General features: G+C 73.3%; 1 protein-coding gene across 1 annotated transcript in view; it reads left to right on the forward strand.

Annotated features, from left to right (window-relative positions):
- The window catches only part of LOC104832350 (rho-related BTB domain-containing protein 2-like), an 8,565-nt gene that overhangs the window by 3,823 nt on the left and 4,401 nt on the right, over positions 1-341 (forward strand). Inside the window, 1 exon segment of the mRNA XM_010568483.1 lies at positions 15-118. Coding sequence (XP_010566785.1) covers positions 15-118 — 104 coding nt within the window.

A 341-nucleotide genomic window follows, 5' to 3' on the forward strand; every position in this document is an offset into this window, starting at 1 on the left:
CCCTGTCCGGGCAGGTGCTGGAGCGCTCCCGGGACGTGGTGGACGAGGTCAGCGTCTCCCTGCGCCTCTGGGACACCTTCGGGGACCACCACAAGGACCGGCGCTTCGCCTATGGCAGGTGGGACCGCGGGCGCCCCGACCCCCGCCACCGGCACCCCGAGCCCTGCCACCGGCACCCCTACCTGCCACCGGCACCCTCGCCCATCACCTGCACCCCAAACCTCTGCCAGCACCCTGCCCCAGCCCTGCCTTCCCTGGGGGGACGTGGAGCCGAAGGGGTCCCCATGGCTCCTGCCAGCACCCAGAGAGCAGCTCTGGCACCCCAAACCCGCGGGGGGAGC

This window comes from Haliaeetus leucocephalus, unplaced genomic scaffold (assembly GCF_000737465.1).
Source record: "Haliaeetus leucocephalus isolate CR32 unplaced genomic scaffold, Haliaeetus_leucocephalus-4.0 Scaffold245, whole genome shotgun sequence".
Classification (NCBI taxonomy): domain Eukaryota; kingdom Metazoa; phylum Chordata; class Aves; order Accipitriformes; family Accipitridae; genus Haliaeetus; species Haliaeetus leucocephalus.